At 42.8% G+C, this 17,501-nt stretch overlaps 1 protein-coding gene across 1 annotated transcript; it reads left to right on the top strand.

Annotated features, from left to right (window-relative positions):
- The first annotated feature begins 1,048 nt into the window (after positions 1 to 1,048).
- Positions 1,049 to 16,518, top strand: LOC119503079 (protein NLRC3-like). Its single transcript, XM_037794610.1, has 7 exons — positions 1,049 to 1,223; positions 2,749 to 2,865; positions 4,269 to 4,359; positions 4,790 to 6,576; positions 9,083 to 9,259; positions 15,467 to 15,640; positions 16,376 to 16,518. Exons 1-7 carry the CDS (start codon positions 1,093 to 1,095, stop codon positions 16,395 to 16,397), a joined length of 2,499 nt encoding a protein of 832 aa, XP_037650538.1. The 5' UTR covers positions 1,049 to 1,092; the 3' UTR covers positions 16,398 to 16,518.
- The last annotated feature ends 983 nt before the right edge of the window (positions 16,519 to 17,501 follow it).

A 17,501-nucleotide genomic window follows, 5' to 3' on the forward strand; every position in this document is an offset into this window, starting at 1 on the left:
TTAAATTGTGCTTCACATTGTACTAATTGAGCAATAAGATGTGTCATCTCTGGCTACCATCTGTGTTTGGATTATGAAAAAGAGTTGCACAGTTGCAACGCAGGAAAATGGCTGAAATTATTTTTTATTGTGCAACAGACAATAATTTTTCATCCTGATATTCAGAAGAATCTTATTTATATAAATCTGTAAAAGAAAACCAAACAGAAAAAAATATTGAAGTTTTATACTAAATAGATGTATTACCATGATTTAAATAGAAAGCTGAGATCTCTCCATTCCTACACCACCATGTTCTTGTTTGGTTGCTTCAGCTGTGTTACTAGATCAGGTTTTACACCCTTCATTCACCACACAACCACTCATCCATCTGCTGACACAGACAAAAATAAACTTATTCACCTTTCAGTTTAAATCTGTGTCTCTGCCGTCTCTTGTCATGGTTCATGAGCCGGGTCATGACACTCATAAACACATCAAGTTAAAAAGCACACACACACACACACACACACACACACACACACACACACACACACACACACACACACACACACACATACACTCACACACACACACACACACACACACACTCAGATAAACTCACCTGTAAATGGAGAGAGGAGGAGCAACACTGACCAGGTGATCCAGGTACATGAACAGGAAGAGAAGCCTGACTCTTAAAGTGTTCAATGACGCCATTTAGAGTCAACAGAGCAGAAGGACTGAAGACTGGAGCAGGGTGAGTGTTAGTCCAACATTTTATTATCTAACTGTTAAAGTGTCTGAGTCAGTTTCCTCCCTGTGGACTGTAGAGGAGAGAAATGTTAGAATGAGCTCAACAGTTTGATTCATCTGTGAACACAAAGTCATGACTGGCTGAATAATCCTCATTAAAGCTGCTGTAAGCCAAGAAAACAAGCAGAGAGTTAAAGAGAACTGACCAGGTGGAGCGCTGGATTGTTATATTATACTGTGTGTGTTACACCCTGTTCTCTCAGCCTGTGACTCTTGAACAAACATGTTAACTTTAAATGATCTGAGCTCACAGTCAGTGTTCCTGTTTTACCTCTCAGACTGACGTCAGATCAGAAGATGAGTGATCGTTTGGAGGAAGAGGAGGACAGAGCAGAGTCTCTTGTCCCCGGCCGTCTGTCTATGAAGTTTTACCAGTCCATATATGAACCTCAATGCTTCAGTAATGAACCTGGACCCTCAGAGTCAAAGTAAGAGACTGTTTTTACTGTAAGCTGACCTGATGGATGATGATGATGATGATGCATTGAGGATGAAGACTAAACGTTCTGCTAACAGATTTATATTCCTCAACATGCAGCTTCATGTTGTACTAACTGAGCAAGAAGAAGTGTCATTTCTGGCTACCATCTATGTCTGGATTATGAAAAAAAGAGTTGCAACTCAAGAAAATGGCTTAAATTATTTTTTATCATGCAACAGACAATCAAGCTGTTTTGTGTGATACACACGCCCTCATAGATAAACTCAAAGGTCAAAGTTTTCCTGTAAATGAATAACAGAGCAGAAGGATGAAGACTGTAGACTGAGGCAGCAGAGCTGAAATATTTCTAACAATTGTGCATTTTGAGATAGAAGCAACAGATCTGGCTCAGATGTGGTTTATATGTTATAAAGAGATGTAGATATCGGGGCGCTGAAAATTTGGCACTAAATATTCCAAAATGTTGCAGAATATTTCCATTAGCAGTAGAATAGACAGAGATATCGCTGGACAAAGATCTGGGTCACCAGTAACTTCTAATCACAGTTAAAGTGATACTGAACTTTAGTAGAACTTTGGGTTGTATCTCTAACTAGCCGTGATATATGACCTACTAAAGGAGATAATCATCATCAACTGCTCCCGTCAGCAGGTTACGCTTTGTTCTGCTTTTTTATCTCTCTCTATTTACTCCCTTGCTAGTGAAACAGGTTGCTTTCACTCATGACCCGTTCTGTTGGGTTAAAACAAACTCAGGTCTGTACTGTTAGTACGGTTTGTTTGGGCCACTGTGAAAGATGCTTCAAACTCTGGTGAAGACCAAACAACCAAACTCTGGTCCACCTTAAAAGTTGGGTCTCTTTCGGCTTCCAAGCATACTCTGGGAGCGTTTTGTTTCAGGTGTGAAAGCAAGCAAACCAACCACCAGCAGATATGTGATGTTAGCATGATTTCAAAAGCTAAACTACTAATAAATCCATCTGCTGATGGTGGAATCTGTTCAGGAAGTGATCTTATTGATCTGTATTTAAACGTTCAGGGCAGCCTACGTTAACCCTGACAATGCTACATTATGTTTCATACCGTCTGCCTGAATATACCTGTATTCACCCTCTGTCTGAAACGCTCCTTTATCCACTACGAAACATGAGCTTCAGATCCCGGCGCTCTTCCCGGGGGCTTGGTTTAGCAATATCTAAAGATATTCCTCTACACGTCAGTAATGAACCTGCACCCTCAGACACAAAGTAAGAGAGCTGCTATATTCAGATTTCTACACAAATGTATTTGCCAACTAAAATTTAACAGACTTCATCGAATAAACTCTTGCTCTTAGTATCTGTGACAGCTGTCAGTCACCTAGAGAAGATGTAATCTAATCTAAGAAAACGGCAACAAGCTTTTAAACCTCCTTTTTGTCGACAGCAGCAGTAGTTTGTGTGTTTAGAGCGACCTTAATGACCTAAAAAGAGATTCATGTGATATGAATAAAATCATCTTGGTGTTTGCAGAGTTCAGTCCAGACAGAGAGCAGAGTCTCCAGTACCCAGCTGTCTGTCTATGAAGCGTGACGGGTCCATGTGGGATCCTCTGGACTTCAGTAATGAACCTGGACCCTCAGAGTCAAAGTAAGAGACTGTTTTTACTGTAAGCTGACCTGGTGGACGATGATGCATTGAGGATGAAGACTAAACGTTCTGCTAACAGATTTATATTCCCCAACATGCAGCTTCATGTTGTACTAACTGAGCAAGAAGAAGTGTCATCTCTGGCTACCATCTATGTTTGGATTATGAAAAAAAGAGTTGCAACTCAGGAAAATGGCTTAAATTATTATTTTATTATGCAACAGACAATAAAGCTGATTTGTGTGATACACACACCCTCATAGATAAACTCAAAGGTCAAAGGTTTCCTGTAAATCAATAACAGAGCAGAAGGATGAAGACTGTAAAATGGCTTAAATTACTTTATTATGCAACAGAAAATAGTTTTTTCTTCCAGATGTTGAGAAGAATCTTAGTCATATAAGTCTGAAAAAAACAAACAGAAAAAGCGCATTAGTTTTATAACCAAATTGATTTAAACATAAAAATTAGATAACATTTGACCAAAACTCATTTTAATTCAACCTGTTCAAGCCAAAAGAGATTCTCATGAACACTCCGTGTTATAAAGCTGATTTGTGTGATACACACGCCCTCATAGATAAACTCTGAGGTCAAAGGTATCCTGTAAATGGAGAGGGGAGGAGCCACACTGACCAGGTGATCCAGGTACATGAGAACAGTGAGGGAACTCTAAAAGTGTTCAGTCAGTCAGCTCAGAGTCCATTTTGAGCAAAAACTGAAGCCTGAGGCAGATTGAGTGTTAATCCAACATTTTATTACTTTACTGTCAAAGTGTCTGAGTCCGTTTCCTCCCTGTGGACTGTAGAGGAGAGACATGTGACGCTGCCACCTTGTGGTTTCCCGGCGTGCCCTCACAATACGCGCGCCCATGAGCAAGTTGCAGTATTTTTTCCCCATCATGTTATATATCCTCCAGAATAATATCAATGTTTTAAAAGTGGCCAAAGAGAGCTGATTATGTCCTTTACTGATTCACAGTCACTTTGGGCAGTTTAGTTTGAGTTAGTTAGGTTTGAACTGAGGTTAGAAGTGGTCTAAATATTGATGTAGAGCAGCAGTCTGAGACACACAGCATGTAACACTGGTGTCCTTGGTGTTCCTTGATAGAATAGAATAACATTAATGTTTTAATAATGTCCGTTGTTCCTCTTTAATAAACAAACTTCAGCCAGATCACTAAATGTTTAATAAGACAGTCAGACAGGAAAAGCAGCTAATTCTTGTTTATTAAAGCAGGAGAGTTCAAATAAAGGAACATTTTCATCACAGACTGAATGCTGAATTCACTACCAACACTTTAACTCTTCTCTGTGACCATCTGAGCTTCAGTGTCGGACAAGTCTGGATATTCTTCACCAACAACCAACAATGATTTTAGTAATAAAGTAATGTCTCCACAGAGAGAAGAAGAGGAGTCCTGCTTCTGTGGAGGAGCCGATGTCCAGATCCAGAACAAGACCTGGACCTCAGACAGCCAGTCAGACCAGCACTGTCCAAAGTAAGACTGTAGATGTGTCTGCTGATGTCTTCATGTCTGGAAACTTGTTGTTTTAATAACTTCTGTTATGATTTGACGCTATATAAAAATAAATTGAACTGAACTGAACTGAACAGGAGCCACAGACTTTGAACAACATTAGCTTTCCTGCTACAGTCTCCTTCTCTGACTTACAAACACATGTCTGGTCCTGCAGAACGACTTGTTGAAAACAAATTATTAAAAATAAATGTAAAAATCAGGTTGACGTTAGTTTAGACTTCAAGAAGGGATAATGACTTTATAACCTTTACTTCTTTATATGTTCTTATATTGATTATTTTCTTATTGGCATTAGAAATAATACGTTTCTGTGTTTTGTCTCAAACGTGTCTCTCTCTTTCAGCAGATAGAGGTCTGCAGGAGGTTGTAGATGAACATAAGATCAGTCTGAATAGAGGTCTGCAGGAGGTTGTAGATGAACATAAGATCAGTCTGAAGAAGAGATGTGAATGTGTGACTGAAGGAAGTGATGAAACAGGAAGTGGAACCCTCCTCAACAGGATCTACACTGAGCTCTACATCACAGAGGGACAGAGTGAAGGGGTTAATACCCAACATGAGGTGAGGCAGCTTGAGACAGCTTCCAAGAAGAAAACCCTCCATGACGCTCCAATCAAGTGCCAGGACATCTTTAAAGCCTTACCTGACCAACAGGGACACATCAGAGTCGTTCTGACGAACGGCGTCGCTGGCGTTGGAAAAACCTTCTCAGTGCAGAAGTTCACTCTGGACTGGGCAGAGGGCTTGGAGAACCAAGATGTCAGTCTGGTGGTTCTGCTTTCGTTCAGGGAGCTGAACTTGATCAGAGATGAGCAGTACAGTCTTCTCATGCTGCTCCATGTTTTCCATCCAACATTACAGAAGGTCACAGCAGAGAAGCTCGCTGACTGTAAAGTTCTGTTCATCTTTGACGGCCTGGATGAAAGCAGACTTTCACTGGAATTCAAGAACAACGAGATTGTGTCTGATGTCACCCAGAAGTCATCAGTCAACGTGCTGTTGACAAACCTCATCCAGGGGAATCTGCTTCCCTCAGCTCTCGTCTGGATAACTTCCCGACCTGCAGCAGCCAATCAGATCCCTCCTGCATGTGTTGACAGGGTAACAGAAGTACGAGGCTTCACTGACGCCCAGAAGGAGGAGTACTTCAGGAGGAGAGTCAGTGATGAAGAGCTGTCCAGCAGAATCATCTCACATGTCAAGACATCCAGGAGCCTCCACATCATGTGTCTAATCCCAGTCTTCTGCTGGATCACTGCTACAGTTCTGGACCACATGTTGACTACAGACCAGAGAGGAGAGCTGCCCAAGACCCTGACTGACCTGTACTCACACTTCCTGTTGGTTCAGACAAAGAGGAAGAAGCAGAAGTATGGTGAGGGACCTGAGACGAGTCCACAGGAGCTGACGGAGGCTGACAGGGAAGTTCTTCTGAAGCTGGGGAGGCTGGCGTTTGAACATCTAGAGAAAGGAAACATCATGTTCTACCAAGAAGACCTGGAGCGGTGTGGTCTTGATGTCACAGAGGCCTCGGTGTACTCAGGAGTTTGTACAGAGATCTTCAAAAGAGAGTGTGTGATCTTCCAGAAAACAGTCTACTGCTTTGTTCACCTGAGCATTCAGGAGTTTCTGGCTGCAGTCTACGTGGTCCACTGTTACACAAACAGGAGCACAGAGGTACTGAAGGCCTTCCTGGGAGAAGAATATCTTCATTCACTCCTGAAGAGAGCCATGATGAAATCCCTTGAAAGTAAAAATGGCCACCTGGACCTGTTTGTTCGCTTCCTTCATGGCCTCTCTCTGGAGTCCAACCAGAAGCTCTTAGGAGGTCTGCTGGGTCGGACAGACAACAGTCCAAAAATCATCCAGAGAATCATCAACAACCTGAAGAAGATGAACATGTATGATATCTCTCCTGACAGAAGCATCAACATCTTCCACTGTCTGACGGAGATGAACGACCACTCGGTACATCAGGAGATCCAAGAGTTCCTGAAGTCAGAGAACACATCAGAGAAGAACCTCTCTGAGATCCACTGCTCAGCTCTGGCCTACATGCTGCAGATGTCAGAGGAGGTTTTGGATGAGTTGGACCTGGAGAAGTACAATACAACACAGGAGGGACGACAGAGACTGATTCCAGCTGTGAGGAACTGCAGAAAAGCTAAGTAGGTCCAGAGGTGATTAACTTTATAGATCAGTGTAGATTAGTAGTTTAGTTCTTCAAATATACACACTATAAATTATTCTTAAGTGTTCCAAGTGTTTATTACATAAATATGTCAGTTGTATTTTGTCACAGATTTTCTTGAGCTGTTTCCAATGCTGAGTGAAAAAATGTTTCAGTAGTTTGTGTTTCTAGCTGTCAAGTTAATGAACACTTATTCTATTTATTTCTAATTGTTACATTTTACAGTTGTTTCTGATTTATGTTTTTGGGTGATGGAGACGACATGTGAACCTGGTAAAACAAATGAAAAAAACAAAAGATCAGCTGGCTGGTGGAGCGCTGGGTCTAACCGGTGTAACGGCAGCAACAGAACGTTTGCTGATCCGGCGGGGAGTCGGGGCGGTCCTGGGATCAGAGCCCCGGTGCTTGGGTTTTCTTTCAATAGGCCTTGCACCACATTACACCTTACCTCGTGTGTTTTTGGGCTCATCTCTTTCGTTGGCTTCAAATCTAAACTGTTGCCATGTTGCCGCAGTTTTAGTTTTCTTTGAGACCAGCTCTGCCATGTCTCGTCTCGTCACTCCAAAAAACAAATGAACTTTCTAGAAAACAAACCTATTCTTGTTTATTAACCAACATAATATCATAATATTACGTTAATCACGTTGGCATATTGCTTATTAGTAATGCAATAAAGGCTGGATTTAGCACTGTGTCTCTGTCGGCACAGGTTGTTGATGTAGGATACTTTTTAATTTGCCAGAACGTGTGATAATGACAAATGTCGGTTCTGCCAGTTAGCATATAATCAAACCGGTTTAAGCTCATACACCGGACCGGACCGGCAAAACCGAAAATCGACCCAACTCTAGCATTAGCCACCGTAAACTACTGGTCATATGAGACAAAGATTGTCGTTGTAAAACCCCCTGAGTGTGTTGAATCGAGCAATTGTGCATTTTATTGCTCATGAAGTCAAGTTGTGTTCCATCATCTTGTTTTTAAGTCTTTCCTTTTATTCTGTTACTCACAGAAGGAAACTCAGGTGTTTCTCTCTCTTGTTGCTGTAGAGAAGAGTAGTAGCAGGAAATACAAAGCTTCCACCAATAACAGCGGTCTGATGAATATATAACAGCAGAATGGTAGAATTCAGATTTTTTAAGAGATCTTATACACACCAAAGATCAATGTTATGTTTTTAATGCTGATACACTGATAACATCTTTCTGATGAAATTATGTCGAAAACTAGAATGGCACTCGGAGAGCGCAGACCTCCGCCAAGGTGCCTGACTTTAAAAACAGAAAACAGCTCCCAGCTGGCGGTACCGTGAGGTGGTCGGCTTGTTATTAACACGGTGTGTTTCCATGTAACGTATCGGCAGATGCCTCTCTCATTCAGCAGCCTTGTTATGTCTGTATAACGTTACCCTACGTTGTCTCTCATCCCGTCATCTACCGCTTTGTTCTCTCTCACCACGGACAGACAGCAGCCCCACACACACATCGATGTCTCGCCACACATCCACACACGTATCTCTCTGCTCGAAGAAGGAGGAAGAAGGCGGGGTCATGCGCCATCAACGCGTCATCAGTTACACTGCACATGTGTTATACCCTGTGGTCTTAATGCTCAGGCTGATCGGAATTCTTAAAACAATTCCTGAATCTGGATCATGATCCGGATCGCCACTAAAATCTAATGGATTGTTCATTGTGCTACACTCCACCCCCTCCAAAATTTCATTCAAATCCATCGGACTTTTGGACTAATCCTGTTAACAGACAGACAGACAGACAGACAGACAGACAGACAGACAAACAAACTAACGCCGGTGAAAACCCTTGGCTTTGGAAGGAGGTAATAATGCAACCTCATTGGTTCTTTATGTGTTTGTGAGCTGAATACGTTTGATGCTCAGAAAAGAGTGTTAATGACAAAACGCCATGCAGTCATCAAAATATCTAATTATATGAATGTTTAATTATGTACAGGTCTAATATTATTATGCAATTTGCTTCATTAGTCTACCGTTTGACAGCACTCAGTGAATTTTCCCATTTATGGACGTGAACCTGACAGCAGTAGGTAGCTAGCAAAGAGAGGTCATCTTTCTCAATTGTATTATTATCACTTATTCACTGAGTTTTAAAAATGCTTTTCTAATCAAGAAGGCCTCATGCTAACTTTGTGGAGACAGACCTGGGATCAGATCACACTGACAGACTGGACATTATGGAAGCCTCAATGTAACTACATTTTCTCTCTCTTCATCTGCAAGATTAAAGAAAAACAAAGATTAAAAGTCTGCGGGTTTGAGAGAGAGTGATGAGAATTATTGTTTCATATCAAACAGTGAGATAAGATTAGCTGAACCACTGATGTGAGGTGCAAATTTGAATCAAAGAAATATATATCAAACTTTTTAGTCATCAAATGCATGAAGTTAATATAAACTTTCCTCTTTCATAATAACATATTTTGTCATTTTTGTGTCATGACAGACTTTCTGGCTGTGAACTCTCAGATACTCACTGTGAAGTGGTGGCCTCAGCTCTGAAGTCCAACCCCTCCCATCTGAGAGAGCTGGACCTGAGTTACAACTTCATTCTGAAGGATTCAGGAGTGAAGCTGCTGTCTGCTGGACTGGAGAGTCCAAACTGTAGACTGGAGACTCTGAGGTCAGTTCACTGACTGTAGCTCATGTAGTTTGTACACACACTCTCTATGCACACTGGCTCTTTTCCAGATGGCTCTAGAGAGGAACGTTCTTGTTTTCGCATCAGCCACCATGGATCTCCAACACGCTTGGCACACAGGAGAGGCTTCAGTTAGTTGCAATCTCCATACATCACTGCTAGACACCGCCAGATCCTACACACTGGACCTTTAACCACAGACCTTTTTCCAGGCATCCAACTAAAAACCCATTGACCTCCAGACGAGGGAACAGGAAGTGCTAAAATGCTAATTCATTTCTTGATATTAGGACTCATTCCTGTAAAGCTCTATTTGAACATGTCTAAAGGTGCAGCACTCTTCAACAAACACGTATTGCACCAACTTAAAGGCACATAAGTGATGTTTATGAACGATACCATCAAATCAGAGGTTTCTATAGTTCTAAATTATTCCCACGTTCTTTTTAACAGTAGATCTAACTGTGCTCTGTTTTCATGTCAGCACTGGCTTATTATTTTAAGCCGCAGACATTTAGATTACAAAAAATACCAAATAAATATTCTGCACCAGAAACATCTTTACAGGTTCACATTTTTTTTCAAGTCTATCTCAATACAATACTCACATGTTCATATGTACATTCAAATAGTTATTGATGTTGAGTGTTATGAGATAAGGACTAAATCCACAGTCTTGTTCTGTGTAAAATGACCTATAAAGTTGATCTTAAACTAATCGGAGGCTTCAGCAGTCTGAGTTAGATGTATTAGGGCTGGGTGACTTAGAGAAAATCAAATATCACAATATTTTTGACCGAGTAATTCGATTTTGATATTGCGACGATATTGTAGGGTTGACCATTCGTGCTTTCACAAAATATATACACAATGAAAGTTTTGATAAATAATCATCATTAACGTGGATATCATGACTTAGTGTAAAAGACAAATAATAGAGCAGCTAGAACAGTTTGGTAAGTTCAGAAAATTACATCACTTTACTGTAATGTAGCCTTTAAAACCAGGAAATGACAACACTTACAGTCCCCTTGAAAACTATTGGAACAGCGAGGCCAATTACTTTATTTTTGCTGTATACTGAAAACATTTGGGTTTGACATCAAAAGATGAATATGAGACAAGAGAAAAGGATTTCAGCTTCTATTTCCAGGTATTTACATCTAGATCTGTTAAAAAATTTAGAAGATAGCACCTTTTGTTTGAACCCACCCATTTTTCAAGTGAGCAAAATTATTGCAACATGTGACTGTCGGGTGTTTTTTGTTGCCCAGGTGTGTCCTACTACATTGATTAGACTGCATTTCTAGTTAAAAATGTGTAATCAACATGAAGACCAGAGAGCTGTTTATGGGAGAAAAACAAGCAATTTTGAAGCTGAGAGAAGATGGAAAATCAATCAGTGCCATTGCACAATCATTGGTCATAGCAGGTACAACCATTTAGAATGTCCTGAAGAAGAAAGAAACCACTGGTGTACTGAGCAAAAGATATCGAACCGGTAGACCAAGGCAAACATCAGCAGTTGATGACAGAAACATTGTGAGAACTGTAAAGAAAAACCCTAAAACAACTGTCAGGGACATCACCAACAACCTCCAGAGGGCAGGAGTGAAGATGTCACAATCCACCGTTCACAGAAGACTTCAAGAACAAAAGTACAGAGGCTACACCAGAAGATGCAAACCACTCATTAGCAATAAAAATAGGAAGGCCAGATTGGAGTTTGCCAAAAAGTACAGAGACGAAGCTCAAAAGTTGTTGGACAAAGTTTTATGGACTGATGAGACAAAGATTAACCTTTACCAAAGTGATGGAAAGGCTAATGTGTGGAGAAAGAAAGGATCTGCTCATGATCCCAAACACACACGCTCATCTGTGAAACAGGGTGGAGGTAATGTCATGGCTTGGGCTCGCATGGCTTCTTCTGGGACGGGCTCATTGATCTTCATTGATGATGTAACACAAAACACACTGCCAAAACAACCAAGGAGTTCATCAGGGGGAAAGAAGAGGAAGGTTTTAGACTGGTCAAGTCAATCTCCAGACTTAAACCCTATTGAGCTGCATTTTACCTGCTAAAGAGGAGACTGAAGGGAGAAACTCATGAAACAAACGACAACTGAAAGAGGCTGCGGTGAAAGCCTGGAAAAGCATCACAAAAGAAGAATGCAAAAGTGTGGTGATGTCAGTGGGTCGCAGGCTTGATGCAGTTATTGCAACTAAATATTAAGTATTATTCACTTTAATCTATTTTAAGTTTATCTGTTCCTATGCTTTTGCTCACCTAGAAATTTGATGCTCCATTAAAAACGATGCTATCTTGTAAGTTGTGTAACAGATCTAGATGTAAATATGACAAAGCAAGGATAGCAAGATGGTGCCGGTAACGGTGGTTGCTGTTGTACCTGCTCCGGTCGTTTGTCTACTGTTAATTGTTATACTTAATCTATTAGCACAGCCTGCACTTTGTCGAATCACATAGAACAAACAGAAATTTATAGGCATCGGGAAAAAGTGCTGCCTATCCATAGGCGATGCCAGTACCAACTGGCACAATGGGGGACACGCTAACCCCGGACCACGGAGGAGGCCCAGAGGGAAACGACCCTGGATGAGGAATGGGCTGAGGAGCAGGTCACACCTTCCACCATTGCCTAGCATCCTACTAGCCAATGTCCAATCCCTGGAGAACAAGTTAGACGACCTCAGAGCCAGGATCAAATACCAGCGGGGCATTTGGGACTGTAACATCGTATGTCTCACCGAGACATGGCTGAGTTCCACGATACTGGCCTACGCCGCTCAACCAGCGGAGTTCTTTTCTGTTCATCGCATGGATAGAACAAAAGAGTCTGGCAAGTCGAGGGGTGTAGGACTATGTCTGATGGTTAACAACAGCTGGTGTGATAGCAGGAATGTAGTCTATCTTACACACTCCTGCTCACCCAACCTGGAGCTCCTGACAATCAAATGTCGCCCGTTCTACCTTCCCAGCGAGTTTTCATCCATCACCATCAGTGCCATTTATATGCCACCGCAAGAGGACACGGCCACTGCCCTGTCTGAGCTACATGAAGCTCTCACTAGCTATCAGGCTAACCACCGGGATACAGCCCTCATCTTGGCCGGGGATTTTAACCATGCAAACATTAAGTCCGTAAGACCGGACCTTCGGCAACATATCAGATGTCCCACAAGACGAGAGAGGACTCTGGACCACTGCTACTCACCATTCAAAGACGGCTACAAAGCCAAATCTTTCCCCCCGTTTGGTAAATCCGACCATGCCGCCATCTTCCTTATGCCAAAATGTAAACGAAGGCTGGAACAGGAAGCCCCGGTGCGCAGGGTGGTGACGCGCTGGTCTGACCAATCAGAGGCCACTCTGTAGGATGCTCTCGACGCCACGGGTGGATAAAAACATCCGCGACTCTCTGAGGTCCCGCACCGCCGCCTACAACACAGGGCTTGCAACCAGGAACATGGAGGAATATAAAGCTGCCTCTTTCAATGTCCGCAGAGTAGTAAAAGAGGCTAAACAACGGTATGGGAGGAAGCTTGAACTACAACTACAGCCAGATCCCAGAGGATTATGGCAGGGACTACGTACCATCACGGATTATAAAGCAAAACCATCATCCATCATGAATGCTGACACCTCCCTGGCCGATGAATTTAACATCTTTTATGCGCGCTTCAAGGCTAACACTCAACAAGCAGACATACCAGCCAGCGGAGGGGAGACAGCATTCACCGTGACGAAGCACAACGTGAGGAGGACACTCAGGTGTGTGAAGGTAGCGGGTCCGGACAGGATTACTGGACGTGTCCTCAAAGCCTTCGCTGACCAACTAGCCCCTGTGTTCATGGTCATTTTCAACCTCTCCCTCTCTCAGTGCATTATCACAACATGCTTCAAACAGTCTATTATATTCCCTGTCCCCAAGAAACCCCAGCCCAGCTGATTAAATGACGTTCCCATAGCCCTAAACCTCTACGGTGATGAAGTGTTTTGAGAAACTGATCAAGACCTTCATCACCTCTTCCTTGCCTGCCACCCTGGACCCTTTACAATTTGCATACCGCCCCAACAGATGTACAGATGACGCCATAGCCCATTTACTCCACACCACCCTTGCCCACTTGGACACCAGGAGAGGGGCTTATGTTAGACTGCTGTTTATTGATAGTACGATAGTCCCCTCCAGGCTGGCCACTAAATTGAGAGATCTCGGCCTGCACTCCTCCCTGTGCAGGTGGGTCCTTAATTTCCTGACTGGCAGACCACAGGCGGTACGAGTGGGACACCATGTGTCATCCCCCCTCACCCTCAACACCGGGGCCCCCCAGGGCTGTGTGCTGAGCCCTCTGCTGTATTCCCTTTACACCCATGACTGCGTGGCCACCTCAGACTCCAACATCATGGTCAAGTTCGCTGACGACACAGCCGTGGTGCGGGCTGATCTCCAATAATGATGAGACTGCCTACTGCTCTAAGATCAACCACCTAGTAGACTGGTGTAAGGACAACAACCTCAAGCTGAACGTCAGCAAGACCAAGGAGCTGATAGTGGACCCCACCAGGAAGCAGCAGAGGAGCTTCCACCCTCTCAGCATGAATGGGGCTCAGGTGGAGAGGATGGATAACTTCAAATACCTTGGTGTTCACATCACCCAGGACCTCACGGTCCTGCCACATCAACATCCTGGTGAAGAAAGTCCAGCAGCGCGTCTTCCACCTCAGACGACTGAGGGACTTTAAACTCCCACTCAGGGTGCTCAGGAACTTCTACACCTGCACTACAGAGAGCATCCTGGGTGGGAGCATCACCACCTGGATGGGAAACGGCACCAAGCGGGATCACTTGGCTCTTAAGAGGGTGGTCCGCTCAGCAGAGAGAACCATCAGGACCACCTCCCTTCCCAATCTGCATTACATCTACATTAAACGATGTAGGAGAAGAGACGCCAGTCACCCCAACAACGGATTGTTTTCCCTGCTGCCTTCAGGGAGACGCTATCGTCTGCTGAAGGCCAATACAGAGAGAATGAGGAGGAATTTCTTCCCTCAGGCCATCAGACTGCTAAATGAGTATGAGACTTAAGCTCTCCCCCCCTCACTACTCCATCATTCACTTTTGCACCATTGTAATGTTTGCACTGTTAGCACTTGTATTATGTTGGTTTATTGGTAATGTTATGTTGGTTTATTATTTATGTTGGTAGGTTTATGTTGGTTGCACTGTCTTCCTTTAACTCGTGTACCTCCGGAGAGGTACATAAGCATTTCACTGTGCAATATACTTGTATAATTGTGTATGTGACGAATAAACTTGAAACTTGAAATACCTGGAAATAGAAGCTGAAATCCTGATCTCTTGTCTCATATTCATCTTTTCATGTCAAACCCAAATGTTTTCAGTGTACAACAAAAATAAAGGAATTGGCTTCGCTGTTCCAATAGTTTTCGAGGGAACTGTATATTATATGGATATGTTGCCCAGCCTTAGTATGTATCCAGTAAGTATGTTGTGTTTGAAAGTTTCCTTGTTGAGCTGCAGGAGGATTAGTAACTCAAAGAGGGATTTTGGTACTAAACAGTAACTTTGGTAAACACTCACTTGATTTGTCGAACTCAGACTGCTGAATCTTCATATTAGTCTCAGTTGAACTTCTGAAGTCATTTCTTACAGTGTAGCTGTGTTGTGTTCCACTTCACAGGAGGAATGATTACTGCCACCAATAACTCTTTTAATGTACATATGACATGTGGCTGTTGTTTACAGACACACTTGAACAAATGTGGACCTTTCCTGTAAATGACATAAACCTGCTAAGCTCCCAGATACAGTGAGAAGAAGGCCATGTAATAAATGAAGTAATGAAGTCCAACAAGTCTGATTTCATATTGATCCTCTAATTCCAGACTTGACTGAGATCAGCAGCATGTTATTGATGTGTGTTGACATGAACAGCTGTATGAATGTTGTGGTGACATCTGGATGATGTCTGTAGAAGGCTGACATTATGATGATCCACAATAACACAATGACAAAGTCACTCTACTCATTTTAGGGAAAAGATCATTGATTAGGACATAGTGATGTTGAGCTACACATTTAAAACCTGAACACATCTGATTGGATTATAAAGTGATTTTATCTTCATCATTTATTCTTTATTCAGATTGAGGCGCTGCAGTTTGTCAGAGATCAGCTGTGCTTCTCTGGCCTCAGCTCTGAAGTCCAACCCCTCCCATCTCAGAGAGCTGGATCTGGGTGAAAACAAGCTGAAGGGTTCAGACGTGAAGCTGCTGTCTGATCTGGTGGAGAGTCCACACTATAGACTGGAGACTCTGAGGTCAGTAGAGGGTCGGAGTCGGTCCATGCTGGTTTCAGCAGTATTGTTGTGATGTGTTTCCTCCGTTAAGCTGTGAGAGGAGAACGGTGACACACACAGAGAGAGAGAACAGTCAGCCAATCAGATCAGCCAGAAGCTTGTTGTGATCATGTGTTAGAGTTGATGTGAAGAAGATGTTGTTGTTGTGTTCATGTCTCCAGGACATAAAGCTGGATTACAGCTGACAGCATCACAACATGTATAGAGACAGTGGTCCTCATCCATCAAACTGTCGTACCATCAGATCTGATCAGAAAGTCTTTGTTCTCTCATTGATCAGTTCATCTCTGTCACAGCTCTGAGATCAGTCTGACTGAAGCCTCAGATCACTGGTTCTTATTTCATAGAACCGTGGTTACATTTAGTAACCATGATGTGCTTAAAGGAGGGTAACGGGATGAGGGTGTGGAGGTTTAGTGTCTTCATTAACTCCTTCCAGTCACTAGGAGCAGCACACTGGAATGAGTGAGGACCAGAGGAGGTGCAGACTTTAGGAACGACCACACTGATGAATTAGCTAGAAGATAAATTGCGGTTCCTGTTGGAGATATTGAGTAGTGAGCGGAGATATGGAGGTTGGTTCTGCTAATGATAGTTTTATAAATGAACTGTGTGCTGCATCAGTGACTGACAGCTGATGAAGGGAGTCTCTGTAAACACTGATTCATCACTTCTGTTCTCTTCTTCTCTCATCAGCTGGTGGTCTCTGTCAGAGTGAGTGATCAGAAAAGTGGACGTGTTGAGAGGATCAGCCGTGTCCTGATGATCAACAGAGGTTCACCACCTGGACCTGCATCTTATATGTCTTTTTTTGTTATTCATTCATATATTCTGAACCCAAAATGCCTCTGCAGATTAGTTCAGTTTATGACAACATATCTGTAGATTAACACATTTAAATAGATCTTTCTGCTTTGCTTTGTGTCGCAGCTCCACCCTGTGGAATGATGGAGTTTTGCTCTTTATTTCCACATATATTCTAAATAACAGTGGAAGTTAAAGCATCAGTAGGCGAGATTTGAGAAAATATGATTAAAAAAAGTTATTTTTATAAAACGGTCACTATACCGTGACAGTAGTGCATGAAACAGGTAATCTGAAAAAAATCATGTTCCTCTGTGTCCTCCGGTGCTCCTAACGGTATCTGCAAGATTTCACAGACCGGAGGAAAGAAAGCAGTAAGAGCTGATCTGAGGTATGCTGTCCAGCTGCCGTCTCTGAGAGCCAGCTGTCAATCACTCTGAACTCCGACCAAACGGTCAAACTAGGCAGCATTGATCAAATATGAATCAATATTCTGTTACGTTAATGCCTATTTCTCTCCTCAGATTTTCTCAGAATCATCTTGTAGTGCACGGTTTAGCTGTAACCTGAGAAAGTTTGTGACGCAACTGCCATTGTGGAATCTGGTGAAGGAACGCCAAGTTCTGGTCACATGACCAGAGCACAGCCAATAGGAACGCTCTCTCAATGAAATCACCTGTGATTGGTCAAAGTCTCCCGTCACGATCTAAAGCCTGAAAACAGAGCCATGAGGAGGAGCAGAAGTCTAGTTTTCTCTCAGAACACTTGAATTACAATATGCTGAAAGGTTATTATGGAATTAAAGTGAGAGTTGTGTTCGGGTTTTCGGCAGTAAGTCAGACTCGTTTCCGGTGGGGGTTGGCCTCCGCCAGGGCTGCGCTTTGTCACCAATCCTGTTTGTGATATTCATGGACAGGATATGGAGGCGTAGTCGAGGAGAGGAGGGGGGTTTGCAGTTTGGTGTGCTGAGGATCTCATCGCTGCCTTTTGCAGATGATGTGGTCCTGTTGGCATCATC

This window comes from Sebastes umbrosus, chromosome 15 (genome assembly GCF_015220745.1).
Source record: "Sebastes umbrosus isolate fSebUmb1 chromosome 15, fSebUmb1.pri, whole genome shotgun sequence".
In the NCBI taxonomy this organism is placed as follows: Eukaryota; Metazoa; Chordata; class Actinopteri; order Perciformes; family Sebastidae; genus Sebastes; species Sebastes umbrosus.

Coding starts and splice junctions, on each gene's coding strand:
- LOC119503079 (XM_037794610.1), top strand. CDS start 1,093: ATGAGTGATCGTTTGGAGGAAGAGGAGGACAGAGCAGAGTCTCTTGTC. Junction 2,866..4,268: donor CCTGGACCCTCAGAGTCAAA/GTAAGAGACTGT, acceptor ATGTCTCCACAG/AGAGAAGAAGAGGAGTCCTG. Junction 4,360..4,789: donor CAGCCAGTCAGACCAGCACT/GTCCAAAGTAAG, acceptor GATGAACATAAG/ATCAGTCTGAATAGAGGTCT.